At 50.3% G+C, this 27,490-nt stretch overlaps 2 protein-coding genes across 5 annotated transcripts in view; one reads left to right on the top strand and one right to left on the bottom strand.

Moving 5' to 3' along the window:
• The window catches only part of FBN3 (fibrillin 3), a 150,278-nt gene extending 148,150 nt beyond the window's left edge, over nucleotides 1-2,128 (top strand). For 2 of the 3 annotated variants that reach the window (XM_082206195.1, XM_082206196.1), the window contains exon 63: nucleotides 389-2,127. In XM_082206195.1, coding sequence (XP_082062321.1) covers nucleotides 389-763 — 375 coding nt within the window. In that variant the 3' untranslated portion in view covers nucleotides 764-2,127. Of the gene's footprint in view, nucleotides 1-388 lie in introns of all 3 variants that reach the window. The other variant, XM_082206194.1, reaches the window with a different exon arrangement.
• Nucleotides 2,129-11,138: 9,010 nt separating this feature from the next.
• CTXN1 (cortexin 1) lies at nucleotides 11,139-22,013 on the bottom strand. Of its 2 annotated transcripts, XM_082206821.1 has the most exons (3): nucleotides 21,646-22,013; nucleotides 13,096-13,205; nucleotides 11,139-11,648 (listed from the first exon to the last, which is right to left on the bottom strand). In XM_082206821.1, the coding sequence occupies exon 3, from the start codon at nucleotides 11,548-11,550 to the stop codon at nucleotides 11,230-11,232; it is 321 nt and encodes a 106-aa protein (XP_082062947.1). In that variant the 5' UTR covers nucleotides 11,551-11,648; nucleotides 13,096-13,205; nucleotides 21,646-22,013; the 3' UTR covers nucleotides 11,139-11,229. The 2 variants fall into 2 exon arrangements, with proteins under 2 accessions (XP_082062947.1, XP_082062948.1); XM_082206822.1 differs by lacking the exon at nucleotides 13,096-13,205.
• Between the last annotated feature and the right edge of the window lie 5,477 nt (nucleotides 22,014-27,490).

Raw genomic sequence — 27,490 nt, 5'->3', positions numbered from 1 at the left:
GGTCTTTGGCGTTCAAAAGCTGAAATGTTCGACTTCCGAGACGTTCGAAAATCGAGGTGCCGCTGTACAGTGGATGCTCGGGTTGCGAACGTGATCCGTGCAGGATGCACGTTCGCAACCCGCAGCGGCCGCAACCTGCAGCGGCGCGTCTGCACACATGCAGGTTGCGATTCGACGCTTCTGCGCATGCGCCTCTGCCGGAAGCCGGAAGTAACACGTTGCCAGCTCTTTTCAAAAGTAAACATTGAACATATTGCAGTTGCAATAATTTCATTGCTTTATCTTTTCCACAACCGAGCTCTGCGTGAACTTTATGAAATAAATAGCCCCTCCCTGGCCCGCCTCTGACTTCTCTTCTCCTCCCTTTCCTCCCTCCCCTACCGTGCAGAAACCGGGCGTCAGCTTGGCCAGCATCGACGTGGCCTCGCCGGTGGTGGTGGCTCTCAACCTCTCCGGCCTGGGACACAAGGAGCACATCCTGGAGCTGCTGCCGGCCGTGGCGCCGCTGGAGAACCGCGTCCGCTACGTCATCGCCCAGGGGAACGAGGCAGGCCACTTCCACATCCACCAGCAAGAGGGGCTCAGCTTCCTCCACCTGGCACGCAAGCGGGCATCGCCTGGCACCTACCAACTGGAGATCGTCAGCGTCCCGCTTTACCGCAAGCGCGAACTGCAACACCTGGAAGCCCTGAAGGATCACGACTACCTTGCCGGGGAGCTGGGCGAGGCCCTCAAAATGAGGTTGCAGCTCCGCCTCTTTTAACCCTTCCCTTGCCAAGAGACACCAACGAAGCCAAGAGCTCAGGCTGCGCACCACCAACGACACACCCCGGGAGAATCTGCGCCTCCCCCCCTTGTGCCGGTACCCCCCCACACACACCTTGCTGCCGTGGTGGAAGGGCTTCAGGGCAGCCCCCGATCTGGACCACAACGAATCCTGTTCTCCAAAACAAAAACGTTTTTCAGAGGGCTGTTTTCGCCTCTGCCACCACTTCCTGCCCCACAGGCGGCCTCCGCCGTGCAGCCTCCGGGGAACGGCAGCGGTCTAGACCCGGCAGGCGAGGAAGCCCCCCTCCCTCGCTCGCCTTGGGTCCCCCCCCTCGTTTCACCCCTCGCCTTGGCATCCCAGTGGCCCCCCTCCTCCTCCTCTGCGAGCACTGAGGACTTATTCATCTACCTTCGTGTCAGAAGGGAATGGCAGCTTCCGGTCTCCACTGTGCGTCCGGCCCGCTATTACACTGGACTCCGGGGTTTCGTGTGCGGGTGCTTCACCTGTCGGCAGCGGTTGGGGGAAGGCAGCAAGGCCTGCACTGGATCCAACCTCTGCAGGGTCTTCCGAAGTGCACTAGAGTTCCTTGGACAGCATTGAAGTGCACTGCGCCGCTTATGGGGACCAAAGCGAAGAAGCAGAGCTGCTGTGTTTCCATGCATCTTGGTGTCACATACCTGGGCGAGGGGCGGATGTTGAGAGGCAGGCTAGCTTTTCTCCTTCCCTCAGCACCGTATATTGCCTGCTTTATACCTAACTGGACCTAACGCAGCTGCTCTTAAGCGTTAGATGCATGCTGTGTCACCCCTGCAGAGCTGGCATGCACTAGAGTTAACTGAACAGCAGCGATGTGCATTGCGCAGCAAGGGAAACCATTGCCTTGTTACCTCCGCAGCAAGGAATGTGCTCTGCGCAAAGGGAAGAGGTTGCAAACAGGGGGCCAGTTGTTCTTGCGTGGTGGGGACAAGTTTGAAACTGCGGCACACATCGTGAGCAAGAGTCACACCAGGCCCCCAAATCGAGGGAGTTTAATACGCCTCCATCTGTTTCCTTAACGCAGAGAGCGCTAGATGTCACACAGCAGAGAGAAGTTAATGTTGTCTGCTCCCCCGCTTGGGTAGAAGTTACCAGGGGTCTGTCGAAATCCAGATGTTTGGAAAGAAATGATATAGTTGTTGTGTCCTGGCTGGAAACAAGGGAGCAGACTTCATAGATCATAAGTTGGAAGGGGCTCTGAAACTCATCTAGGCCAGGCATGGCCAAACTTGGCCCTCCAGATGTTTTGGGACTACATTTCCCATCATCCCTGACCACTGGTCCTGTTAGCTAGGGATGATGGGAGCTGTAGTCCCAAAACAGCTGGAGGGCCAACCCCCCTGCAATGCAAGAATACCCAGCGGGGAATATCCATGCTGGGATCGAACCTGCAACCTTGGCGTGATTCGCACCAAGGTCTAACCAACTGAGCCAGACAACGCTTTAAGCAGGGGCAGGCACCGAACCCCACTGGTGTCCTCATCAGGAGCATTCCTGGACTCCCAGAAACCATCTACAAATATATTTTTTTGCATTTAGACAGGGGAAGTGAGCTTTCAAGGTGCTTCACGTACGTTATCTCAGTGAAACCTCACAACAGCCCTTTAGAGTAGGTCGGCGTTATTGTACTCTGCTGTGGTTGAGGTGAAACGTGAATTAGGCCCCTGGCAAGTCAAAGAATGCTAGAATTGTAGAGTTGGAAGGGGACCACCAGGGTCATCTAGTCCAACCCCCTGCAATGCCCAAGGTAGGACTCGAACCCAAGTGTGCTGGTCCCGGGGGGAGGTTACCGTGAGGCGTGGTCAGAGTCCGGTCCTGGGTCAAGGGTCTGGAGACAGTCCACAAAGGGCGAAGCGGGGTCCGAAGCAAGAAGCCGGCCGTGGTTGGGAACTCTGGAAGAACAAGTCTGGGTGCTGGCCGAAACCTGGGACCCGCAACCTGGGACCGGGCTGACTGGCCTTATCTTCTCTGAGGCCAGGGGCGGTCCCAGCCCACAGGTGACCCGCCTCTCCTGGCCTTAAGGCGAGCACTCCTCCTGGGAGAAACCAGTTCCCCCCGCCTCTCTGCCCTGAGCCTCTGCAGTTCAGGAGAGGCTGGAGGGTTACCGGACCCAGAGGCAAGCTCAGCTTCCCCTGACGGGGCTGAGAGTGGAGCACCTGCAGGCAATGGGTCCTCCATCACCTCCGGAGCCAGAGCGGATTCAGCTGGTGTCTGCTCCTGAGGATCCGGCACAGGTGAGGACCCTTCAGATTCAGCCCCCTGCCCCAGCTCAGCCGGCCCTGGAGGCGGGGACTCCTGTGCAGGCTGGAATTCCTCTGGCACAGCCTCTGAATCAGAGTCCCAGGCCATCACACCAAGACCCTGAGTTGAAGAGCCTTGTGCCCTGCCAACTGAACTATCCCAGACTCAAGCAACCTCTCGCACGGGGCTTCAATCTGATTTTGCGGCTCTGGTTGCATTCTCACCACCCAAAACACATTTAAAACACAGAGAGAATCCTAGGAAGCGTAGTCAGTTGAGGGTGCTGGGATCTGCGGCTCTGTGAGGGGTGAACTACAGTTCCCAGGAAGTGCGCTTTGAGCGCATGGTGCAAATGTGACCTCTCTGCTGCTGCTGCTGCTGCTGCTGCTGCTTAAGTCAGCGTCCGATTGCCAACGCGAAAGAATATGGGGGGGTAACGGGAACCATTTCGGACAGAAGCTGTGGGAGTTGTAGTATGAAACATCTAGGGGGAACCAGGGTTAGAGAAAGCTGACCTGAACCCTTCTGTGCGATCGCGCCTCTTTAAGGCTTACCTGCGAACGCACCCGATGAGAAACTAGCAACAGAGGAAGGAGGGTGTCAAGGACTCTCACTGTCTTGTGGTGTGCCCCATCTGAGCAAATGGGGGGCCTCCTCCGCCAACCTCAGTCCACCCCCAGCTAGCCTCAACTTGCCTGGCTCCTTGCTGCCAGTCTGGGCTTGGCTCCACCTCCCTTGGGCTCTGCCTCTTGCCTCTGGCGCCACCTACTGCTAGCCTCCCTCCTTGCGGCCACCTGTTTCATAGCGGGGTTACTGAATTTGTAGTGGGAAACGTGGCTCCAAGAGGGGCCAGAAGACCCCCCCACGCCACCCTCAAGGCCTCTGCCCCCACCCCGAGCCCTTGACATGCTTGTGCCCGACACAGACCCCCTGGATGGAGACCGACAGACTCAGGCGTTAACCCGGATGTGCCATAGGGCACCTTCTTCTCATGCAGCTATATTTTTCATCCTCCTCCTCTTCCAGCAAGAATCTCTCTCTGATGCCTCAGGAACCTCAATGTGCCTCAGCGGAATAATGGGTAAAAATAACGGCTGCCATACAGCGATGGCAGGGGCCACACAAATACAAATTGATTCATTCACAAAATTCATTCACAAAAATCATTCAAAAATTCATTCATTTACCAAATTCATTCACAAAATTCATTCACAAATTCATTCATTTACCAAATTCATTCACAAAATTCATTCACAAAATTCATTCATTTACCAAATTCATTCACAAAATTCATTCACAAAATTCATTCACAAAATTCATTCATTTACCAAATTCATTCACAAAATTCATTCACAAAAGGCCCCGGCCATGTCAGTCCGTGTGGATTTGAGGGTGTGGGAGCAAGGTTGTGAAACACCTGCTTTAGGTTTTGCCATGGCAATACCGCAGCTGTTTTAATTCATTGCCACAAAAACCGGACCTGAAACAGTGGCCATTCTCCAATTCGGAGTTCCAGGGGCGCAATCTTGCTCAGGTTTTCTTTTTCCCCTTTTGTGCTCGCCCTCTGACTGCTTGACACCTCTTCAGTTGTCCCCTCTGCCTTCCCTCCATTAGGTCTCCTGAGGTCCACACAGGCCTAGCAATGTGGGGTAAGGGAAGAAATTTCAATTCCGTTTGCATCTCAGCAAGTGCCAATACCGTGAACCAAAGCGGGGCCATCCTTTGAAATCCGCGCATCTCCCAATTTTGCAACCGTTCTCCAGGCAAATCGTGCGTGCGGATATGCACGCGGTTAAGCGGAAACAGCCCAAACAGCAACCAGAAACCAAAAACCCACTTCACATTAAGTGGAAGCGCTTTCGAAAACGCGCCTGTTAATTGGAACAACGGGCAAAGCTAGGTGCGAGAAATTTGCACCGAAACGCTGGTGAGTTTTCACAAGGGGGCTTTTAAAAAATAAACGAAGTTGCAAACGGCTGCAGAAATATGGAGAACTGGATTTAAGATTGGGGGGAAAGAGAGAGGGGGACTGAAAGTGACAGGTTCACCCACCCCTGTTGGAACTGAGCGACGCTGGGGCTTTACCGAAGGGGCAAATCCTCCAGGACAGCGGTTCTCAACCTCTGGGTCCCCAGATGTTGTGGGACTACAACTCCCATCATCCCTGAGCTCTGGCCTTGCTAGCTAGGGGTGATGGGAGTTGTAGTCCAACAACATCTGGGGACCCACAAGGTTGAGAAGGGTTGTCCTAGGAGGAGGTGGCCGGTCCTCTTCCTGTTCTGGATTCTTCCCATTCCTTCCCTCCCCTTGTTGTTGTTGTTTAAAAAGTATGGGTGTCAGGAGGCAGGCTTGGGTTCCTTTAAAACTTGAAACCCCTGGACCTCCCCAGCTCAGTCCACAGCGGGCTTGGGGAGGCACCCCAAGCCAGACTTCTCAACACGACATCCTCTCTCATAACCAATCTTTCCTGCCTCGTTTCGTCTCCCGTACTTGTTTTTGGGTTTTGCCAAATGGTGCTTTCCCCCCTCCCTCCGATTCTTATTAATATTATTATTATTATTATTATTGATGATGGTGGTAATGCATTAGCCAAGGGGCGTGGTGTTTGCGTGTGCTGAGTTGTGGTCCTGAGCTCCTCCGCACCACGACCGTGACTTTCCTTCTGTGCAACGGGGGAGGGGTCGGCCGCACACGGCACTGAGACCGAGACCCGGCCGCCTGGGGGGGGCCCAACTTTTTCATTTTGTATCATGAGCGACGGCAGCAATAAAGTTATTTTGGGTTAAAGGTCTGTGGCACTCTCCTTGTTTCCCAAACGGTTGGACTTGACATCTCTAAAATAGGCTCTTAAGACGAGGTGCGTCCATGCTCTTGCTTAAAGGTAAAGTGACCCCTGACCATTGGGTCCAGTCGTGTCTCTATTTTCCAGGGACAGTCTCAGATTCACATAAGCTGTCCCGGTTTCTGATTTGACCTCGGAACATCCCACTTTTCTCTATTTTCATTGGAGAAATGTTGGAGGAGATGGAATGGCCTTGGGGGTACACGAATCAGCTAGCAACGTTACTAACGGAGAAAAACAAATAGGTGCGCTGGGGTGGTAGTGGTGGTGGAACTCAGGAAAATTAAGGGTCATCGTAGAAAAGCAACTTCTGGGCCAGGGGTCTGCAACCCGCGGCTCCGGAGCCGCATTTGGCTCTTTTACACCGGAGCGGATACTAGCGAGGGGAGGAGGCGCATTGTGCGCCCCGACACTCCCCACTGTGGCGGGCGCTGTACTGGCTGTGACGTCGCATGGGGGCGGTGCGTGCGTTAGTCACGCACCGTCCCGACGTCACCTTCCCGCCCGCTGTCAGATCGGAGGGCAGCGGCGTGCATGCTTTAAATGTTGCAATGGTTTTGCGGCTCCCAGGTGTTTTTTTCTTCAGAAACGGGTCCAAGTGGCTCTTTTTGTCTTAAAGGTTGCAGACCCCTGTTCTGGGCAATAGTCTAGGAGCAGAGCCGCCATTGCCAAATCATGACCAATTTGCCTGAGTTCTAGATTCAGGTAAGTAGCCGTGTTGGCCTGATGCGGTAAAGGTAAAGGGACCCCTGACCATTAGGTCCAGTCGTGACCGACTCTGGGGTTGCGGCGCTCATCTCGCTTTATTGGCCGAGGGAGCCGGCGTACAGCTTCCGGGTCATGTGGCCAGCAGGACTAAGCCGCTTCTGGCGAACCAGAGCAGCGCACGGAAACGCCGTTTACCTTCCCGCCAGAGCGCTACCTATTTATCTACTTGCACTCTGACGTGCTTTCAAACTGCTAGGTGGGCAGGAGCAGGGACCGAGCAACGGGAGCTCACCCCATCATTGCGGGGATTCGAACCGCCGACCTTCTGATCGGCAAGTCCTAGGCTCTGTGGTTTAACCCACAGTGCCACCCATGTCCTTTGCATCGCTATGGACTGCCTCTATTAACACACACATATATATTTCAAAGTAGGATTATTCTGGCTACTGCAAGCTAGCAGTAGCATTCCACGTGCATCTACCTCTATTGTTTTTCTGTCATATTTGCCAATTTTCAAATGGGGAGGCAGAGAGACAGTGCACGAGAGCCCTTTCGAAACATTGCATTGCAGGCGTGAAATATCTCCGCAATGGCTGGGTGTGCGGAGATCAAAGAGGAGGCGACAGGCAGCTTTAGCAACAAAAGGCAGCTTTTATTTCATGGCGAACGAGGTGCTGTTACCCTTCTTATAGAAATAGCTCCCTGTCCGCAACACACAGCACAGAAGAGGCCAAATACTCCACCCCAAAGGTGAACTGTGGCCTGCACAATTCTTCCCAAAGCCCCTCGGGAAGGGGCATTTGCAGGATACTAACCCCCCTCCCTTCCACAGCCCTGTCCCAGTTTTCTGCCACGGCCGGAGGAATCTACTCCCTAACCGTCCCTGTGACTCCTGTTCCTTCCCCGCCCTTCCCATTCAATTTTTATTGTGTTTCACCGTTTCTTAAACAAATGAACCTCAAATTTGATACCCATTTAAACATGGACCTTTCTTCCGCGGTGTTTCCAGTTCCCCCTTTCACGCTGCGTTGTACTTTTGTCTATTCTGCAATTCCTTCATTACAATTGTAATCGCATTTCTTCCACTGCTCATATTTTAATCCTGCCGGCGATTCCATTTAACATAGGATATTTTCCAAATAAGCACCGGTCTCATTCTTCAGTATAAAATTCAGCGCTTGACCTCTTCTTTCGCTTTCACCTTTGCCATTTCCAATACAGCCGCACGTCGGAAGCAGTAGTCCGTTCAACTTCCAAAAAATTCGGAAACCAAAGCACGGCTTCTGATTGGCTGCAGGAAGCTGCTGCAGCCAATCGGAAGCCGTGGTAGCCCCGTCGGACATTCGGGTTCCAAAGAACCTTCGCAAACCGGAACACTCACTTCCAGGTTTGCAGCGTTCAGGAGCCAAAACGTCTGAGTACCAAGGCGTTCCAAAGTACGACTGTAGTCCGTAAGTTTTAAAAGTTTTTCCTATTTTATGGAGACGACTTCTTTTTTTCCATTCTGCGTGCGTAAGACTCTGGCCGACAGAGGCTTCTCCCTAACCATCCCTATGGCTCATGTTCCAAGATGGATTTCGCTGGGGCAAGAGAACTTTCCCCACACATAATAAATAAATAATAATAATAATAATAATAATAATAATAATAATAATAATAATAATTTTTATTTATTTATACCCCGCCCATCTGGCTGAGTCTCCCCAGCCACTCTGGGCGGCTCCCAATCAAGTGTTAAAAACAATACAGCGTTAAATATTAAAAACTTCCCTGAACAGGGCTGCCTTTTAAAGATAGGGTAGCTGCTTATTTCCTTCACATCTGGTGGGAGGTGGGCGCCACCACCGAGAAGGCCCTCTGCCTGGTTCCCTGTAACCTCACTTCTTGCAATGAGGGAACCGCCAGAAGGCCCTTGGTGCTGGATCTGTGTCCGGGCTGGACGATGGGGGTGGAGACGCTCCTTCACACACTCTCCAAGCCCAGAGAGCAGAGACGGTTTGGGCGGCCTGGACACCACAGACTCACACATGACATACCAGGGTCAACGCCAAAGCAAGCTGGTTGGGACAAGAGTTATGGGTGGAAGAGAAAGCTGGAGACAAGGACTGCCTCACAGCATGATTGGGAGACTGAAACACTCCTACTTTCGGGCGCAAGCTAGGGTTTTTGTTTTATTTGGAGAGCCAGAACCACATGGATTACTGTATTTTTTGCTCTATAGGACTCACTTTTCCCCTCCTAAAAAGTAAGGGGAAATGTGTGTGCATCTTATGGAGCGAACACAGGCTGTGCAGCTATCCCAGAAGCCAGAACAGCAAGAGGGATCGCTGCTTTCACTGCACAGCGATCCCTCTTGCTGTTCTGGCTTCTGAGATTCAGATTTTCTTTTTCTTGTTGTCTTCCTCCAAAAACTAGGTGAGTCTTGTGGTCTGGTGCGTCTTATAGAGCAAAAAATACGGTACTTGTCTTTCCTCTGCTTCCTGAATAGCGCTTAAGCAGAGACATACAAGAAGTGACTTTATGTCAGCATCAGCCATTCGTCCGCCAAGATACACCGGGGACAGCTGGCATGGCACATTCCGCATGAGGCTGCACTACAACTCCCAGCAGCCAGTGCGGCCAATGGTCAAGGAGGATGGGAGTTGTAGTTCATCCAGGTCTGGAGGGCCACAAATCCTCCATCATTTTAGACTCACAGCTGTCCATGGAGGCACAGGTCAATTCTGTGTCCAGGGCAGCTGTCTACCAGCTCCATCTGGTACGCAGGTTGAGACCCTACCTGCCCGCAGACTGTGTGGCCCGAGTGGTGCATGCTCTAGTTATCTGTATTATTATTATTATTATGGAATAAAGGTCCATTAGGTCCAGTCGTGGCCGACTCTGGGGTTGCGGTGCTCATCTTGCTTTATTGGCCGAGGGAGCCGGTGTCCAGCTTCCGGGTCATGTGGCCAGCAGGACTAAGCCGCTTCTGGCGAACCAGAGCAGCACATGGAAACGCCGTTTACCTTCCCGCCAGAGTGGTACCTATTTATCTACTTGCACTTTGATATGCTTTCGAACTGCCAGGTTGGCAGGAGCAGGGACCGAGCAACAGGAGCTCACCCTGTCACGGGGATTTGAACCGCCGACCCTCCGATCATCAAGTCCTAGGTGCTGTGGTTTAACCCACAGCGCCACCCGCGTCCCTATTATGGAATTGGAGATCCCTATTTCTATCAGAGAAATGTTGGAGGGTATGGATGTTGACAGCTTTGATTTGTCTCCAATCCAAACCAATTAAGTCGCCTTCAACGCCCTTCCTCTCTCCAGACCTCAGAGCTCTCCTCCGCCCCTCGCTGCCAAAACATTCCTTCGCTGCCACCCCATGGCATTTCCCCACCCTTTGCCCCCCCCAGCCCACCCCCCTACAACTCCCTACCCCCCCCCCACAACACAAGACATTTCAGGTCACAGCAAAGGGGGCACCTCCCTCTCCCCCCGTCCAGAGACACAGAAAACGGACAAGGAGATGGATCAGATCTAAGATTCTTGGCCTCTCTCTGGCGAAGCGGATTTCAAAGGAAATTCCGAACAGATTTTCACATACTGTCAGGGAACTGACATCAGAGGCACGGGAGGAGGAGGAGTTTGGATTTGATATCCCGCCTTTCACTCCCCTTCAGGAGTCTCAAAGCGGCTAACATTCTCCTTTCCCTTCCTCCCCACAACAAACACTCTGTGAGGTGAGTGGGGCTGAGAGACTTCACAGAAGTGTGACTGGCCCAAGGTCACCCAGCAGCTGCATGTGGAGGAGCGGAGACGCGAACCCGGTTCCCCAGATTACGTGACTACCGCTCTTAACCACTACACCACACTGGAGAGGGTCTCTGATTCTGCAGGAGAAGGTCCCAGCACTAGAGGGAGACTCAGCTGGGAAGAAGGGGAAGAGAACGAGTGTAACACCAGGGATCCAGGAGAGCAACGGGACAGGGAGGTGCAGGGGCTCCAGGACTCTTCGTTGGAAGTTAGCGAGGAGAGCCCAAGCACCCCGCTGCCCACCCTGCGCAGGAGACTCCCGCGCAGTGAGAGGCGGAGACGATTGGGCGTCAAACAACTCTTATGTTGGCAGCGCTTTAAGAAACGCCCACAGAGGGATTCTACGAGTGACTAAGGGCAGCCACGCTGAGATGGGCTGTGCAGTCCGGAGGGTTTAACCAGGCAGTCCGATGCTCAAACGGGGCAGGATTACGCACGAGTAACTCCCAACCACTACACATACACACACCCAATTTGGATCAGAGCACTTTTCAGTCTGTCCCGAAACCGTGTGGTTTAGCATTTATTTCACCTGCGCTGAGAAGCTCGGCGGATGCCGCGTTGGAAACATAGCTGTCAACATTTCCCTTTTTTTCTTATTCTGAATAGGATTCCTCACAAGAAAAGGGAGATGTTGACAGCTATGGTTTGAAACGGGCACCTTCCCGTGGTTGCTTACGACCTCACAAAACGGAAAACTCCCCTGCCCGCACCCAAATAAAAACCCCATCCCCTGCCCACCCATCCCTTGAGAACAGCGACTTCGCTTCCCCTGGAAACCCTACTCCAGAAGATGCCAAGGTTTCCCCCCACTTTTGGACATCAGGCCTCGCCCGAGCTATACCAGGGCATAATCGAACTGCCCCCTCTCCAGCCCCTCCTTGTGATCGGTCCAGGATGAAGCAGGCATCCGGCTATAAGGGTCTAGCAGGATGCGGAAGCAGCGCACCATCAGCATGACCAAGAACGCCAGCAGGAGGATGACGAAGGCAAAGACCGTCTTTTGTTCCGCGTCCATCCCGAAAGGGCTGGGGACGGGCTCCACTCGCCCCGGGGACAGGAGCTCGTAATCCAGCGTTGAGGCGTTGTCCATCGCAGCAGCACGGCGAAAACTCCTCGCCAGGGGTGGTGTCAGGCAGCAAGCATCTTCCAGGATCATGTGTGTGTGTGTGTGTGGTTTTCGGGGGGTGAGGGAGTTTCCTTTCCAGAGATCTACTCCATGACGATGCCACGCCTCTGACCAAACACCCCTTTCGCCTGCGGAAATAGGAGGGTTGGGTTTTTTAATTATTATTAAAGTGACAAACCTAGACAGCATCTTAAAAAGCAGAGACATCACCTTGCCGACAAAGGTAAAAGCTATGGTTTCCCCAGTAGTGACGTGTGGAAGTGAGAGCTGGACCATAAAGAAGGCTGATCGCCGAAGAATTGATGCTTTTGAATTCTGGTGCTGGAGGAGACTCTTGAGAGTCCCATGGACTGCAAGAAGATCAAACCTCTCCATTCTTAAAGGAAATCAGCCCTGAATGCTCACTGGAAGGACAGACCCTGAAGCTGAGACTCCAAGACTCTGGTCACCTCATGAGAAGAGAAGACTCCCTGGAAAAGACCCTGATGTTGGGGAAGATGGAGGGCACAAGGAGAAGGGGACGACAGAGGGCAAGATGGTGGGACAGTGTTCTCGAAGCTACCAGCATGAGTTTGACCAAACTGCAGGAGGCAGTGGAAGACAGGAGGGCCTGGCGTGCTCTGGTCCAGGGGGTCACGAAGAGGCGGACATGACTAAACGACTAAACAACAACAAAAAAGTTTTCTTGGAAGGAGGGGCTTTTTACCGTATGTGGTGGTAAAAGCTTTCTGGGAAATGATATCTGGTATCTTCAGATATCTGATACTGGCAACTGAAGAAGTGTGCATTCACATGAAAGCTCATAACAAACTTAGCTGGTCTCTAAGGTGCTACTGGGAGGAAGTTTGGAAATCTTAAAAGGATTGTAAAACTAATGAAATGTATAAACTTTAAATAAATATATATCTATAAACTTTTTTTAAAAAATGAAGTTGCAAGCAGGATTCGAAATCTGGGCAGCGGAGGAGAATTGACCACAATTGTAACAGAGAAAAGAAGTATGAGATTTAGATTTATGCTACATAATGCAGTGGGGGGGGGGTGGAAATAAGGGTGGGAAACAAGGGGGCAGCTGCCCCCCCAATCAATCAATATCAACACAAATCAATACAAATCTGAGGTTCTCTCCCCACTCTTAAGTTGTGGGTGAACATATCAGACAACACAGCGATTCTTCAACCGCTCTTCTTTATTCAGAGGCCAGAACAGAACTGAACTGAAGGGCTCAGTCAGCCTGCTTATATAGAGCTCCAGTACAACGTAACTGTAGCAATTTTCTAAAACTATCCAATCACTGAACGTCACTTTCGATCCTTCATTTGCATAACTATCTACACTATCCCCCTGCTGGCCCAGGGTGAGAACTTCAGTACATAACACCCACCCCCAACAAAAACCTGCTCCCCCTAACAAAATTCCTGGCTATACCCATGGTGGGAAGTCAAACCGTTAAGAGAAACATGTACAGGTATTAATGTTGATTTGTTAAAATTTCTGAAAGGTAATAAAAAATCAATATAAAAAGAAAGGAGGAAAGGAGAGAGGGGGGTGAGGGGAGATTACATGCCTTCATACCTTCCAGTTGCGGTTCCAGAAGGCTGGCAACTCTAGAACCAGAGGAAAAATTACTGCATCCGATCCCTTCTTCTCCAACATCAGTACAACACCGTTGTTAGGCTGAGAGGCTGCAAAAGAGACAATGAATGGGCTGTAAGACACCATAACTGTGTCCCTGAAGGACATAGTCATTTCGGTTGGAGAATGGATGGTGGCTAGCAGACTGAGGTTGAATCTGGACAAGACAGAAGTACTGTTTTGGGGGGACAGGGGGCGGGCTGGTGTGGAGGACTCCCTGGTCCTGGATGGGGTAACTGTGCCCCTGAAGGACCAGGTGCGCAGCCTCGGAGTCATTTTGGACTCACAGCTGTCCATGGAGGCACAGGTCAGTTCTGTGTCCAGGGCAGCTCCATGTGGTAAGCAGTCTGAGACCCCACCTGCCTGCAGACTGTCTTGCCAGAGTGGTGCATGCTCTGGTTATCTCCCGCTTGGACTACTGCAATGCACTCTACGTGGGGCTACCTTTGAAGGTGACTCGGAAACTGAAATTAATCCAGAATATGGTAGCTAGACTGGTAACTGGGAGTGGCCGCCGGAACCATATAACAAGGGCCCTGAAAGACCTACATTGGCTCCCAGGATGATTCTGAGCACAATTCAAAGTGTCGGTGCTGACCTTAAAAGCCCTAAACGGCCCAGTAGACCTGAAGGAAGGTCTCCACCCCCATCATTCAGCCAGGACACAGAGGTCCAGCTCCAAAGGCCTTCTGGCAGTTTCCTCCCTGCGAGAAGTGAGGTTACAGGGAACCAGGCAGAGGGCCTTCTCGGTGGTGGCGCCCGCCCTGTGGAACGCCCTCCCATCAGATGTCAAGGAAATACACACCTATCTGACTTTTAGAAGACATCTGAAGGCAGCCCTCTTTAGGGAAGTTTTTATTGTTTGACGTTTTATCGTGTTTTTAATATTCTGTTGGGAGCCTCCCAGAGTGTTAAGAAACAGCCCGATTTAAAGGCAAATTCTCCAACGGCTAATGAAAAGCATATATAATACCTTTTTCCTCCAACTGCCCACTCAACTCCTCCTTTCCTTAAATTTTCATTTTGTATTTCACGGAATAATTATTTCCTTTGCCAGCAAGAACTTCAGCTTCATTTTGTTTGAAATACTCAATTCCATTCGCGTTTATTAAAAGTCCTGTTCCCTTAGTAACTTAAAAAAAAATAAATGATATTAATGACAGCATAGGACGGGGAGGGAGACGAAGAGAGACAGAGAGATGGAGATAAGGGAACAGAATTAAAATGGGTTGCATGTGTTTCCAAAAGGAGATGTTTGTCAGGGGAGGAAAGAGGGAGAGAGGGGTTGCTATAAGAAGCAGTTGTTATATAGAATAAATATTCATAAATGCACACATATCTAAATATATGAACCATGTGTCTGAAATAGTACAAGAGAGCCATCCTGAAGCCATTTTGACTCTCCCAATGACCTCAAATATTCCTCTGCAGTAAGGGAGTATTGTATTGTATTTTTGCTTGCAAATCCTGTCTTAACGGCATATTTGTATATAGATAAGCTGAGTCCGGTCTGAAGCTCAGCATCAAAAAAACGAAGATCATGGCCACTGGTCCCATCACCTCCTGGCAAATAGAAGGGGAAGAAATGGAGGCAGTGAGAGATTTTACTTTCTTGGGCTCCATGATCACTGCAGATGGTGACAGCAGCCACGAAATTAAAAAACGCCTGCTTCTTGGGAGAAATGTAATGACAAACCTAGACAGCATCTTCAAAAGCAGAGACGTCACCTTGCCAACAAAGGTCTGTATAGTTAAAGCTCTGGTTTTCCCGGTAGTGATGTATGGAAGCGAGAGCTGGACCATAAAGAAGGCTGGTCACCGAAGAATGGATGCTTTTGAATTATGGTCTGGAGGAGACTCTTGAGAGTCCCATGGACTGCAAGAAGATCAAACCTCTCCGTTCTGAAGGAAATCAGCCCTGAGTGCTCACTGGAAGGACAGATCCTGAAGCTGAGGCTCCAAGACTTTGGCCACCTCAGGAGAAGAGAAGACTCCCTGGAAAAGACCCTGATGGTGGGAAAGATGGAGGGCACGAGGAGAAGGGGACGACGGAGGACGAGATGGTGGGACAGTGTTCTCGAAGCTACCAGCATGAGTTTGACCAAACTGCAGGAGGCAGTGGAAGACAGGAGTGCCTGGCGTGCTCTGGTCCAGGGGGTCACAAAGAGGCGGACACGACTAAACGACTAAACAACAACAAAGACAGTATGGACCTAGATCGAAGAACAGTATGACTCTGTTCAAAACAACCTCCCATGCTCCTAACTCCGTGTGAGCAGCAGGGGGTTTCAAACCATAACCTTTCGATGTCTTACCGGGAAATGCCACAGACTGGACTTTCTACATGCAAAGGATGTGTCCTTTTGCTCTTCTCTCTCACCCTCCATGTCCCAACCCCGCCAGAGTCGATCTTATCGGCATGCAAAGCTTAACCTCCCCAAACCTCACCACGATTTGCTGCCGTCCTTGCGAAAGAACCCTAAATCTTCCACGGGGAGGGCAAACGCTTTTCCTAAGCGTGCCCAGGGTGCAGGAGGGATGCTTGAAACCCAGAATTTAAGCCACCTCCGCCGCCTCCAGCTCAGATCGCCCTCATGGCATTTCCTTATGAGAACAGAGTTTACCATCTCTAGCAACCTGCCTCCCCTCGCTGTAATCCTTCTGTTGCGTTAATCTATAATCCTGCCCTTTGGAGATCGCCAGCGCTCCGGTTTATGGGATTAAGGTTTCGTTTCAAGGAAACACGGCAACTGATTGAAAACACCCGCTGAGTCGGAAGAGAGATCCATCCTATCAGGGATAAGCTCCCCGAGTGCCTCTCAGAGAATCGTGAAGCTGGAAGGGGACACCACATTTTATTTATACCCCGGCCATCTGGCTGGGTTTCCCCAGCCACTCTGGGTCCTGAATGGGGCACCTGTTCCCCTGAAGGACCAGGTGCGCAGCCTGGGAGTCATTTTGGACTCACAGCTGTCCATGGAGGCACAGGTCAAATCTGTATACAGGGCAGCTGTTTACCAGCTCCATCTGGTACACAGGATGAGACCCTCCCTGCCCGCAGACTGTCTCTCCAGAGTGGTGCATGCTCTAGTTATCTCCCGCTTGGACTACTGCCATGCACTCTACGTGGGGCTCCCTTTGAAGGTGACCCGGAAACTACAACTAATCCAGAACGCGGCAGCTAGACTGGTGACTGGGAACGGCCGCCGAGACCACATAACACCGATCTTGAAAGACCTACACTGGCTCGCAGTACGTTTCCGAGCACAATTCAAAGTGTTGGTCCTGACCTTTAAAGCCCTAAACGGCCTCGGTCCAGTGTACCTGAAGGAGTGTCTCCACCCCCATCGTTCGGCCCAGACACTGAGGTCCAGCGCCGAGGGCCTTCTGGCGGTTCCCTCACTGCGAGAAGTGAGGTTACAGGGGACCAGGCAGAGGGCCTTCTCGGTGGTGGCGCCCACCCTGTGGAACATCCTCCCATCAGATGTCAAGGGAATAAACAACTATCCAACTTTCAGAAGACATCTGAAGGCAGCCCTGTTTAGGGATGTTTTTAATGTTTCATCTTTTAACGTGTTTTTAATGTTCTGTTAAGAGCCGCCCAGAGTGGCTGGGGAAACCAAGTCAGATGGGCGGGGTATAACTAAAATTATTATTATTATTATTATTACATCCATTTCAACCTCTTGCTTGGTACAAGCTGCAAACATAGCATCCCTGGCCAGCAGATACCAAGTTTCAGCTTGAAATATCTGGGGTGAAATATTGCACACACCCCCTGTCCACTGCCTGACAGCTCTTCCCATTAGGGACTTTCTAATATTTAGCTGATCAGAAGGTCAGCGGTTCGAATCCCCATGACGGGGTGAGCTCCTGTTGCTCTGTCCCTGCTCCTGCCAACCTAGCAGTTCGAAAGCATGTCAAAGTGCAAGTAGATAAATAGGTACTGCTCCGGCGGGAAGTTAAACGGCGTTTCCGTGCACTGCTCTGGTTCGCCAGAAGCGGCTTAGTCCTGCTAGCCACATGACCATCCTTGCTGTACGCCGGCTCCCTCAGCCAGTAAAGCGAGATGAGCGCCGCAACCCCAGAGTCGGCCACGACTGGACCTAATGGTCAGGGGTCCCTTTACCCTTTACTTTAATATTCAGCCAAAATCCCAAACACACCCAATTTTTCCACCCCTCATCACCCTGGCCACTCTCCTGTGGACTCGCCCTGGATGTTCCATGTCCTCTTTAAAACGGGGCACCCAGAACTGGACATGAGAAACCAGGGGAAACTGCCTGGCCAGTGTAGAGAGGAAACATTATTTCTGACCACCGGGACCCTGCCTTTCTGTTGCCATTACTTATTTTAGCAGCCAAATCGCACTGCTGGCTCACAGGTCAGTTTATGCCCTGTTAGGACAACCAAGACCTTTTCCCCGTACTTGTGGCCTTGAGATATTTCATTTTATCCCCCTAAATGCAGGATGTTTTATCTCGCTCCTAAACAGGGGAGTTAAATGCACGCAGACAGAACAAGGCTACGGTTAGCAACACTGTTTTGTGAAGGTTGTGAAGTTCCGAATTATCTAGTCTTCTTCTGCAGCAGAACTGACACATTCCTCTTTTTTATTTTTTTATTTTTTTAAAAAATGCAAATTTTGGTACGGAGTCTTTTTTTCTATGTAGCATGTCCTCCGCTCTTCCCCCATATGAACATTACTGACGTTCGGGCATGAATCATTAGAAAGCCCCATGCAAGACTGAATTGATCACTTTTCACACAGTGTGGGAGTTCGGTTTTTTGGCCGATCTTTGCGTGTGAACCAGGACTCAACAAGCACCATTTGGTGCAAAGGCAGGAGGTGACGAGGAGCAAATAAATAAATCGAAATGGCTCTCTGCTCCGTGACAAGCCAAGATTTCAATGACACATGCAGATCAGATTATTAAAAACAGGCAGAATTGAAAGCACAAGAAGTAATTTTGATTCAGCCTGAGGCCTGATTGTTTGGAAGATGGTGACCCATCGGGTAAGGTCCCCAAGTAACACAAATGGTAGTGGGAGCTACCTGACGTTTTCTGAACCGCTTGCTGCACTGGAAAAAAGGTAAACGTAGATTCGTGGGTTTAAGAGTAGGCAACAGGCACCCTCCTCCAAAGGAACGCAGGTGGTGCTGTGGGATAAACCACAGAGCCTAGGACTTGCCAATCAGAAGGTTGGCGGTTCGAATCCCTGTGACGGGGTGAGCTCCCGTTGCTTGGTCCCTGCTCCTGCCAACCTAGCAGTTCGAAGGCACGTCAAAGTGCAAGTAGATAAATAGGAACCACTCTGGCGGGAAGGTAAATGGCGTTTCTGTGCACTGCTCTGGTTCACCAGAAGTGGCTTAGTCATGCTGGCCACACGACCCGGAAGCTGTACGCTGGCTCCCTCGGCCAATAAAGCGAGATGAGCGCCGCAACCCCAGAGTTGTCCACGACTAGACCTAATGGTCAGGGCTCCCTTTTCCTTTACCTTACCCTCCTCCAAGGACAAATATTCCTGTTGCCTCCGCTCAAAGAGGGTCTGAGCAATGCCTTCTTACCCTGCCGAATTACTCAACCCAGAAGAGGTGGCATCTTAGAATCATAGACTCATAGAGTTGGAAGAGACCACAACGGCCATCAAGTCCAACCCCCTGCCAAGCAGGAAACACCATCAGAGCACTCCTGACATATGGTTGTCAAGCCTCTGCTTAAAGACCTCCAAAGGAGGAGACTCCACCACACTCCTTGGCAGCAAATTCCACTGTCCAACAGCTCTTACTGGCAGGAAGTTCTTCCTAATGTTTAGATGGAATCTTCTTTCTTGTAGTTTGGATCCATTGCTCCGTGTCCGCTTCTCTGGAGCAGCAGAAAAGAACCTTTCTCCCTCCTCTATGTGACATCCTTTGATATATTTGAACATGGCTATCATATCACCCCTTAACCTCCTCTTCTCCAGGCTAAACATGTCCAGCTCCCTTAGCCGTTCCTCATAAGGCATCGTTTCCAGGCCTTTGACCATTTTGGTTGCCCTCCTCTGGACACGTTCCAGTTTGATCTTGTTCTGGTTCTGCTCAAGGCAGCTCGGGCATTTCAGAACCACAGACAGCTCCAAGTGAGACACTTGCTCCCACCAAGCTTAAGAGCAACGGAGGGCCAGTTCCTTCGCTCCGAACCCTGGACAAGCGGGCGACCATGCCCACCTGTCAATTACCCGGCGCCATGGCGGCATCAGGTTCTGCTGTGCTTTGAAGCCCCCAAGTGCAGCGAGGGGCTGTTTGCAAAGGGGCCCTTTCTCTTGGAACCTTTCTGGGCATGCGCAGGGAACACGCCGGCAATACAGAATCGAACCCTTCGCTTGTTAGCTGACTTGTGGAGGGTCCTAAATCGCTGGCCGCGGGGGTCTACTTCCCCAGCATGTTCCCCGCAGGGAATGCACCCCAGCAGGATTGAACCCCGCCTTCCCATCACCCAGTGATGTCGGCGGATGAACCGGTGGGCGTGCTTTGGGGAAAACGGCATTGCGGGGCAACATGGAACCCTTGGCAGGCAAAAAGTGGCCCACAAACCAGAAGTCCCACACCCCTGGTTAAAAGCAAGTGGAGTGTGCTGGTCCTGAGGGTTAACCATGAGGCAAGGTCCGAGTCCAGTCCGAGGTCAAGGGTGCAGTAGGGAGACAGTCCGTCACAGCTGAAGCTGGGTCCAAGGCAGGGAGTCGGGTGAGGTCAGGAACTCTGGCAGAAGAGCAGGACAGGGTTCAGGCAGGAACAGGCTACCAACAATGTTGCTCCCGCAACCTGGGACTGGGGCTGGCTGGCTTTTATCTGCCCCGAGGCATAGGGCGGCCCCGGTCCACAGGTGACTTGCCTTTCCTGGCCTGGAGGCGAGCACTCCTCCTGCGGGAGCATAGTTCCCTCCGCCTCTCTGCCCTGAGCCTCTGCAGCCCAGGAGAGGCTGGAGGGTTCCCGGACCCAGAGGCCACCTCACCTTCCCCTGATGGGGCTGAGAGTGGCGCACCTGCGGGCAATGGGTCCTCCATCACCTCGGGAGCCAGAGCAGACTCAGCTGGTGCCTGCACCTGAGGACCCAGCACAGGTGAGGACCCTTCAGGGTCATACCGCAGCCCTGGCTCAGCTGGTTCTGGAGGCGGGGACTCCTGTGCAGGCTGGGATTCCTCAGGTTCAGCTTCCGAGTCCGAATCCCAGGCCATCACATGGAGTCTCTCTCCCCAGACTACCTCTCCTAGACCTTGGGGGGTAGAGGAAGTTAGTTTCTTTAAGGGCCAACACTCTGGCCTGAGGACAGGCACTCTTTACATCCTCCACAGCATCCCACCTGGTCCTCTCTCTGTGTCACTGGACTGGCAATCAGGGGGATGCACATGTGTAGGACCTGGAAATATCCTGCGCCTTGGTTCTGCAGGAGGTGGTACTGTGGGATCCCGTCTGCGAGCGTCAGGGCTCAGGCCTGGCTCCTCAACACTTTCAGCACCAAGGACAGCTCCAAGTGAGACGCTTGATCCTGCAAGCGATTCCCCCGAAAAAAAGCACTGTTTTCAGGGCTGTGACCTCGCACAAAGCTCCTAAATGTGCATTTTTTGGTGCTGTGCCCAACAAAGCGTCCTTTTTTTTAGGGGAGACTACTTCAGAGCAAAAAAATCATTCAGGGATGCAACAAGCAACCTCCCGCTTTAGGAGTCCCAGAAACTTTTTTTTAATGGAAAACATTTCTTCCTTGCAATAATCGAGCCATTCTCTCATGCCCTGGCACGCATCTCAGGAAATTACTGTCATATACGGCTTGAGTTGGACAGATCAGCCTGTTCCCAATCCAAGTCAATCTTGCAAGCGTCCGTAGCTTCACTCCGTTCCATGTCCAAATTAATAGTGTGTGTGTGTGTTTTCAACAACAAAAAAAGGACAGACAAGATTTATATTCAAATACATATTTCATCACAAAAAGTCAAATAAGCTGCAGTCAAATCAGTCCTCCTCAGAGTAGACCCATTGAAGTTAATAGGCATGTCTAATTTGGCTTAATTCCTTTTAAAGGTTCTTATTAGCCAGCTGGATACAACCCCAGGCATTTAAAGACATATTTTGCGCGGTATCCCGCTAAATTATACTCGGAGTACAGCCGCTTAAATTAGTGAGCACGCCAATTAATTTCAATTAGTCCTAATTAGTGCTACTCGTTTCAGTGGGTAGTCTTAACATCAGAAACTGCCTGGATACATAAATGGCTGGAAACCTAAGTATTTCTCAGTATTTATCATAAAATAAGGGGGGGAGTGTGCAGAACTGCACATTCTTTCGTCGCAAAATTCAGAGAGGTGCAAAATTCCAAGAACGACGACGTTCCGATCCGCTTCTAGCCCATCGCGTGGCTCTGCTTAAAATACGGACCAAATCGGGTTCTCCTCCGCCCGCCTCCCTCTATTGCCCAAAACTTCCGGAGGGTGAGAAAAAAGTGTGGCACGTACCTGTTGGGCAAGGCAGTGCCCGTCCATCAGCCTCGCTGCCCGTCGCTTGTCATCTTGGGGATGAAGGAGGCACCGTTTTTCCCTGGAGAAGACCGTACGGAAGAAAACTGTCCTTCCCAGATGGTTCCTATGGAGACACAAGCATCAATTGCAGAAGCAAAAAGGTGGCACTGGGAGAAGAAAACTCATCTTTGCAGAACCGGGAGAGGGAAACGGTGGCTGCTGCGTCGCCCAGGGCTGAGTCGTGACTCTGGTGGGCAACACAGAAAGTCTGTGGATGAGAAAAGGAGAGGAGGGGGTGGCGTGTGACTTGTGGCAGCAGTGATGCTGAAGCCCATCTGTCGCTGCTCAAAAATTGGGAGTTTTTTATGGGGGGAGGAGAAGAGTTTCATCCACCTTCTGCTGGCATGACGAAGCCCACGACTCAGTTAATCCAAATTAGTCAGTTCGGGTTGGTTGTCTTGCGGATTTCATAAGCTATAAATGGCCATTATTTTATCAGCAGGTCGCATCCTGCAACCTCTTTCTGCTGTTCCTTAATTATTGTTATTTTTACATTTCCTGCATATTCTAAATTAACTTATTCTTTTAGTCAGCTGCTTTAAATGTACACTCTTTCGAAACTGCAGGTTATTACAATAATCCTGCCAAGGTCCTTATCTGTTTACGGTGTGTTTGTAAATATTCAATAAACCATTTCCATTCTTTTATAAAAGTTTGCTATCTTGATTTCTTATTTTCCCCCGGTAGGTTTCACCATTTCTGCAGAATTCCGTAAGTTTTTGTATCCATTCTTCTTTTGCTGGGACGGCTTCTTCTTTCCATTTTGGGGCAAAGAACATTCTTGCCACTTTAGTCGCACAAATGAATAAATTTGGGTAGTTCTGGCCCTATAATTCCTAAAAGGAAAGCTTCTTGGTTTTGTTTTTTACAAATGTTATTTTGAACATTGTTTTCCATTCATTATATATCATTTCCCAGTAAGCCTTAACGTTACAAGACCACCACATATGACTAAAAAAAATACCTTCATTCTCTTTGCATTCCCAACACTTTTTTGATTTGGATTTATAGATTTCTGCCAATTTACTCGGTGTTTAGATACCATCTATATAACATTTTCATGTGCTTTGAAGTTAATTCAGCACCTGGTGGGAAAACCCCACACCAATCCTGTATTTTGCCCAAACAAAGTTGGCAAAGCTACCAGTGAAGACTTTCCCCAAAAAATCCTGGGCACTGTCCTGTGCCCCTCACAGAACTCCATTTCCCAGCGCCCTTTGCAAACTACAGTACCCAGAATTCTTTGGGGGAAAGTACACAGACTGAGCATGCTCTGCTGCCACAGAACAGTGCCTGTTGGAGGAGGGGGGTGGAAAAAGGGAGGGGAAGTGGAGCCTCTTGGGGGGGGGTTGGCAGGCTGGACAGCATTCTAGACCAGCAGTTCTCAACCTGTGGGTCCTCAGATGTTGTTGGACTACAACTCCCATCATCCTGGACCATAAAGAAGGCTGATCGCCAAAGAATGGATGCTTTTGAATTCTGGTGCTGGAGGAGACTCTTGAGAGTCCCATGGACTGCAAGAAGATCAAACCTCTCCATTCTGAAGGAAATCAGCCCTGAGTGCTCACTGGAAGGACAGATCCTGAAGCTGAAGCTCCAAGACTTTGGCCACCTCATGAGAAGAGAAGACTCCCTCGAAAAGACCCTGATGTTGGGAAAGATGGAGGGCAGAAGGAGAAGGGGACGACAGAGGACGAGATGGTTGGACAGTGTTCTTGAAGCTACCAGCATGAGTCTGACCAAACCGCGGGAGGCAGTGGAAGACAGGAGTGCCTGGCGTACTCTGGTCCAGGGGGTCACAAAGAGGCGGACACGACTAAATGACTCAACAACAACAACAATTTATTGGTGATGTGGTAAAGTTGTGTTGTATTATTCATGCAAATTGGTTTTCTCTGGAGAAGAACTATCTGCTGCAACATTTTGTTGCGTGCACACACGTCCTGGTATCGTTTTGCAACAAGAGTTAATCCAAGCGCCGCCTCCGTCTGTCCGTCCTGAAGAGCAGGTGGAAGGACAATTCATTCTGGCACAAAAGAATTTAATCCGATTGTTTCTGGTGTGCCTCCATCTGCTCCCTTTGCAGAGCAGGGAATTTTGCTTTTGTTGACACTCCTCTGACATGGCGAACGACCCCCTGCCACCCCATTGCTGCCTGCAGTCCTAATGCACAAGTGGGAAAGCTTTTTATTTATGTCTTTGCCAATTGTTTTTCTTGATTTCCCGTAATTTTTAACAAATTGTCACCAAATTAATGCAAATTCAATACAAATTTAAAAGCTGACTCCCCCCCCCACAAAATGTCCCCTCTATTTTCCTCCCTCCATTGCATGCTCCCAATAAAGTAACTTTTCCAAATATCATTTCAAAATACCGTATTTTTTGCTCTATAAGACTCCCTTTTTCCCTCCTAAAAAGTAAGGGAAATGTGTGTGCGTCTTATGGAGCGAATGCAGGCTGCGCAGCTATCCCAGAAGCCAGAACAGCAAGAGGGATTGCTGCTTTCACTGCGCAGCGGTCCCTCTTGCTGTTCTGGCTTCTGAGATTCAGAATATTTTTTTTCTTGTTTTCCTCCTCCAAAAACTAGGTGCGTCTTGTGGTCTGGTGCGTCTTATAGAGCGAAAAAAAGGTACATTCATCCCTTCTCCCTACACATCGCCGGTTCAATTACCAATTTCTGCTGTGGCTTTTGTACATCGTTATAACCTGCCCTCAAAATAGTTCAGTAGGGTGGAATCATAGAATCCTAGAGTTGGAAGAGACCACAAGGGCCCTCGAGTCCAACCCCCTGCCAAGCAGGAAACACCATCAGAGCACTCCTGACATATGGTTGTCAAGCCTCTGCTTAAAGACCTCCAAAGGAGGAGAAGACTCCACCACACTCCTTGGCAGCAAATTCCACTGTCGAACAGCTCTTACTGTCAGGAAGTTCTTCCTAATGTTTAGGTGGAATCTTCTTTCTTGTAGTTTGGCTCCATTGCTCCGTGTCCGCTTCTCTGGAGCAGCAGAAAACAACCTTTCTCGGAGCTCCAGAGAAGCAGACACGGAGCAATGGATCCAAACTACAAGAAAGAAGATTCCACCTAAACATTAGGAAGAACTTCCTGACAGTAAGAGCTGTAAATCCTCTTCTATCCATCGATAATAGTCGTTCATCAGTTTTCAAACATTTCCTGCCGATACCTGTTGAGTAACACTTTGCCGGAGGAAAATATTGTCTTCCACCCAGACAATATACACACATTCCGTCCCAACATGGCCTGACATTTGGCCACAGTAATCAAGAACTGACCCTCACTGGTGCAGCCTGCAGAGGGTGAAAATGAAACCCCTAGAATTTTTTATATAAATATATAATACAGCGTACCTTGGTTCCCAAATGCCAAAAACCCAGAAGTAACTGTTCCGGTTTTCGAACGTTTTTCAGAAGCCGAACGTCCGATGCGGCTGTCGGCTATTGTTTCCGGAGCGCCTGCACCAATCAGAAGCTGTGCCTCGGTTTCCAAACATTTCAGAAGTCAAACGGACTTCTGGAACGGATTAAGTTTAACGCTTTTGTTTCTGCTATTTATTTTGCGTTTTTGTTTCTGAGGCTTTTTCGGTTCCTTTGTTTTTGTGACTGTGTGGAACCCAGTTCAGCTACTGATCGATTGATTGTGTGATGGTGTGATTGTGGAAATGGATAAAAGCCTCCCATCCATCATCAGTGCAGGTTAGAAAAAGAATTAATTTTAACTTTTAACATCTACAATAATGTCTTATTTCTTTTATAATACAGTACATTGATTATTAGGGACATGGGTGGCGCTATGGGTTAAACCACAGAGCCTAGGGCTTGCCGATCAGAAGGTCAGCGGTTCAAATCCCCGTGACGGGGTGAGCTCCCGTTGCTCGGTCCCTGCTCCTGCCCACCTAGCAGTTTGAAAGCACGTCAAAGTGCAAGTGGATAAAAAGGTACCACTCCGGCGGGAAGGTAAATGGCGTTTCCGTGCGCTGCTCTGGTTCGCCAGAAGCGGCTTAGTCCTGCTGGCCACATGACCCAGAAGCTGTACGCCGGCTCCCTCGGCCAATAAAGCGAGATGAGAGCCGCAACCTCAGAGTCGGCCACGACTGGACCTAATAGTCAGGGGTCCCTTTACCTTTAGCTTTACCGGAGCACTGTGAGCCTGAGCTGCTGACACAGAGATATTTCCAAGGCTGCGGAGTCTTGCTTTGGAGACCAGCAAAGCAATTTCAAACGTGGTTCGTGGGAGAGCCGGTGCCGAAAACTCTTGCTTTGAAGACAGGCCAAGCTTCTCAGATGCAAGGAGTTCTTTGCCGATGGATTTTGCCAGGTCAATTACAGCGTTGGAGATGCAGAAGTCATTTCCCTAAGGCCTCATTTCAAGCAAGTGGGGAGGAGGGGGGGACAGGGGACTGAGGCAGCAGAAACAGAGTGGGGGTTAAAGGAATATCGGACCAGCCTCCATCCCTAACTGTGGCCTCCTTCCAAACTCTCTGCACATGCTTTATTCTTCACCCTCAGTTTAATTATAAACCTTCTTTTTAAAAAAAAAAAATTGGCAATTTCAACACAATAATCTTATCAAAAATACATCATCATTCTTATTCCCTCCATTTCCCCCCTCCCTCCTCCCCCCCTAAACAAAACAAAAACCCCACCCCCATTGTTCTGCCCGGACACTGAGGTCCAGCTCCGAGGGCCTTCTAGCAGTTCCCTCCCTGTGAGAAGTGAGGTTACAGGGAACCAGGCAGAGGGCCTTCTCGGTGGTGGCACCCACTCTGTGGAACACCCTCCCTTCAGATGTGAAGGAAATAAACAACTGCCTGACTTTTAGAAGACATCTGAAAGCAACCTTGTTTAGGGAAGTTTTTAATGTCTGATGTATTTTTTATATTCTGTTGGGAGCCGTTATTATTCCAGGAGCGAGTCTGCAGGCTCTGGGTTTAGGAACAGAATCCAAACAACCTGCTTAAGGGGTTCTCCGCATCTCAGTCGTTCTCTGGGATACCTGATCTTCTTTTTCCAACACCACCTACGCAATTGCAATGGGACGTTCCTGCCCCCTCTTCACTTTTGAGCCCTGCTGAGCCGGCAGAAAATCTCCGCTGCTTTCAGTTCACATCGTTGCAGCCGCTTTCTGATTTGGCTGAGTGCACACGGGCCGTGATTGAATCCTGAAAGGAATCCTAATGCGATGACGGCAGGATGCCATTGATTCTTTTCTGAGCTGGGTTTTAATCAATATACCTGTGATCCCCCAGTGTCACTGTTAATCTGAAAGGAGAGAAATTCTTTCTTTCTTTGAACCGAAAACTCCTGCAACTTGTTCCTGGGCCAATTCTAACAATCCTTTTTTTAAAAAAAAAAAAAAATCTGGCAAGCAGGAGAAATAGAGAGCGGTGCAATCAATGTGGCAATAATGAAGTAGATCTGATGAAACATGCACTCATCTGCATAAAACTGCCATAAGATAAAGGTAAAGGGACACCTGACCATCGTGGCCGACTCTGGGGTTGCGGTGCACATCTCTCTTTACTGGCCGAGGGAGCCAGCGTACAGCTTCCGGGTCATGTGGCCAGCATGACTAAGCCGCTTCTGGCAAACCAGAGCAGCTCACGGAAATGCCATTTACTTTCCCACCAGAGTGGTACCTATTTATCTACTTGCACTTTGACGTGCTTTCGAACTGCTAGGTTGGCAGGAGCTGGGACCGAGCAACAGGAGCTCATCCTGTCATTGCAGGGATTCGAACCGCTGACCTTCTGATCAGCAAGTCCT

Source organism: Podarcis vaucheri (genome assembly GCF_965113315.1).
Source record: "Podarcis vaucheri genome assembly, chromosome: 18".
NCBI lineage: Eukaryota > Metazoa > Chordata > Lepidosauria > Squamata > Lacertidae > Podarcis > Podarcis vaucheri.
This window is presented reverse-complemented; position numbering and strand designations above follow the sequence as displayed.